Source organism: Rhinopithecus bieti, unplaced genomic scaffold (assembly GCF_001698545.2).
Source record: "Rhinopithecus bieti isolate Rb0 unplaced genomic scaffold, ASM169854v2 scaffold_13689, whole genome shotgun sequence".
Taxonomy (NCBI): Eukaryota; Metazoa; Chordata; class Mammalia; order Primates; family Cercopithecidae; genus Rhinopithecus; species Rhinopithecus bieti.
Window position 1 is genome coordinate 471,460 of NW_016808044.1, and position 2,945 is coordinate 474,404.

The 2,945-nt window shown below is 38.8% G+C and overlaps 1 protein-coding gene across 3 annotated transcripts in view; it reads left to right on the plus strand.

Annotated features, from left to right (window-relative positions):
* The first annotated feature begins 731 nt into the window (after positions 1-731).
* The window catches only part of IDO2 (indoleamine 2,3-dioxygenase 2), a 76,729-nt gene continuing 74,515 nt past the window's right edge, over positions 732-2,945 (plus strand). For 2 of the 3 annotated variants that reach the window (XM_017885332.1, XM_017885333.1), the window contains exons 1-2: positions 732-836; positions 1,599-1,714. In XM_017885332.1, coding sequence (XP_017740821.1) covers positions 794-836; positions 1,599-1,714 — 159 coding nt within the window. In that variant the 5' untranslated portion in view covers positions 732-793. Of the gene's footprint in view, positions 837-1,449; positions 1,715-2,945 lie in introns of all 3 variants that reach the window. The other variant, XM_017885334.1, reaches the window with a different exon arrangement.

The following is a 2,945-nucleotide window of genomic DNA, read 5'->3' on the forward strand; positions in this document are numbered from 1 at the left end:
GCCAGGTGAAGTGGCTCATGCCTGTAATCCCAGCACTTTGGGAGGCCAAGACGGGTGGGTCTCCTGAGGTCAGGAGTTCGAGACCAGCCTGGTCAACATGGTGAAACCCCATCTCTACTAAAAATACAAAAAATTGGTGTGGCGGTGGGTGCCTATAATCCCAATTACTTGGGAGACTGAGGCAGGATAATCGCTTGAACCTGTTGAACCTGGGAGGCAGAGGTTACATTGAGCAGAGATCATGCCACTGCACTCAAGTCAGAGAAACAGGAGCAAAACTCTAGGACTAGAGCTGAGGTATGAAAAAAAAAAAAAAAAAAAAAAAAGTCGAGTATTTAATTAAATAATTCATTCATGCTGTAAAAAGTAAAGTAGAGGTTCCTCTTCAAAGACTTTCCTCCCTGTCTCATTAGGAGTAAATAATAACTTATCTTAGAAACAAAATTTATTCAAAGACCTGTGCTAACATTCTTAAATATCTGCTAGCCGTAATAAGCAAATCAATGTATGCTATGTTCTTAGCTCCCACAATTTAGCCTAAATATTTGCCCTGGCATGGTTATACTGGTCCAAGCAAGCATTAGGTCATAGCCTGTTCATTTCCTGATTTAAAAGTGTTTTTATCTTTCTCAGTGTTCCACAAGTTACTTCCTCCTTCCTTTGTTCTCCTCTACCTTTGCCTCTTTTAAAAAGTTCTAAGTTGTTAGGCAATTGGGACAAATACAGAATGTGAGGTCCTGTTCCAGCCAATGGAAACCAGACATAGCAGTAGGGTGGACGTGTCAGCTTATAAATGACCCTGTCTCCTTTGGTGTACTCTTGTGGCAAAATTGCTGGTGAGTGTACCTTTTCTGCAGGAAGTAAAAATGACCTTACTAAATAAATTTATGTTCAAGTGCTATTTCTTTACAGCACGGAGGAACAAACATTTCAAACAATGCTATTATCAAGTTTGTTAGTATTTATTATCTCATTTGCTAAACTCAAAAAAAAATCTGTCTTTAATGTGTTCAAATATTTAAAAAAGTTACTGTGTTGCTTCTTAAAATAAATCAATCGTAATTCTAGACTATGTTGCTCAAACTACATACAACACCCTCTGAGCTTCTGGCAGGCCCTTCCTCCCCTCCCTGCTCACCAGAGATCACTGAAATAATTGTCTGCATGTAACTTCTAATTTTGATAGTTTACTCCATTTGGAGTAACTCTGACCCATTTGTCAAAGTTCGCAATGGAGCAGGTTCCTGTTAGGGTACAGGTTTGATAAGCCACGACCACAGGTCTATTTCATTTCTCCTTTTCCAATGTGGAACAAATTTGTCTCTGGGATTAAAATAACTTTTCTCATATTGGTATGTGAGAGAAAATGAGGGAATTTCTTTGAGTTTGTTTGGTTTGTCTGTTTGTTTAATCAGCATTTTTAAAATTATTTACTCATCCCTGTCTCAGAGAAAGTCCATGACGATTTGGAATTCAACCTCAGGGCAAAGTTCTCCCCTGTACTTGAGACACTGCGCAACTAACTGGAACCAAAGGATGCAACCTGGGTGTTTAATATATTAGGCACAGTTGATTCTTCAGTGACACTTTCCATGCAGATACTTCAAGCAAAATAATGGAGCCCCGAAGACCGAATGTGAAGACAGCAGTTCCATTGTCTTTGGAAAGATACCACATATCTGAAGAGTATGGCTTTCTTCTTCCAGATTCTCTGGTAAGGATAGAGCCTTGGTAAGGATAGGTCAGAATATGTTTCTTGAGATGTTGGTTGGTTTGTTTTTTAAAAAATGTATGTGATTATTAAGAGACATGCAATATAAATATCAAGTTGTTTAGCTGAGAAAGATGCTACAAACAGCATAGATTATCATTACCATCAAAAGAGAAGTGACAGATGCCATAGAGAACAGGTCAAATGGAATATTTTTTGTTTCAGTTTCTTTTGACTAGATTGTCAGGCAAGAGAAATTATAAGCAAACCTGTAGTTATCAAGTAAAAGAATGAACTTAAATAGAGATAAATTATAAGAACAAATATAGAGCCTCAGCACCTGGGACATGGCACTTCCAAGTACATGAGCTAAGGTCACAGCAAGACTCAAGCCCCTTCAACAGAATACCTGGAATTTCTCTGTTAAATATTTTCTCCTTTGCATGACTGCATGTTTATAATGCAAATCCCTCCAGGAGCATTTACTTATAAACTATCCTGGATCATTACCACGACATTTTGATGTAAATTAGTTTATCTTGACTTGCTAGTGGGAGAAAAAAAGAGAACAGGAGGAAACTTGGGTGCTTCCAGGGCTGGTAGGAAGGATTAAATCTTTGCAACAATTTCTGAGAAGGGGAAGGAAACCTTGCTAACAAACAATACCTCTTTCCTAATTCTACTGGGAACAAATGATCTCTCAGCAATGGGAGCTTTACTTTCTGCAGAAAGAGTGCTACTCAATGGCTGTCCAGCCACGAGAGCACACCAAACAAAGGAGACAGAGTTATTTACAACCTGACGCATCACCCTACTGCTGTGTCCAGCTTCCATTGGCTGGAATAGGATCTCACATTTTACACTTTACCCAATTGGCTATTAGTTTAAAACGTTTTTAATTGGGTAAGGGAACAGAACAAAAAAAGAAAAGTAAGTTGCCCAGGGATAGTTAAGGAAGCATCTCCAAATAAGGAGTGACATGCACGATGGGCTGGGGCTTTTCTAGTTCTGTCCAGGCATGCCGGAGCAAGCTACAACAGCTGATTTGGACAGCCACTAATAGTGACTAGCAATGTTATAGTAAGAAATTGTGACTTTTTATAATCTTTGAAGAAGAACTTTCCCATTTCTCACAGTGCCACTGCACTCCAGCCTGGGCAACAAGAGCGAAACTCCATCTCAACAAAACTAAACTAAACTAAACTAAACTAAACTAAACTAAACTAAACTAAAC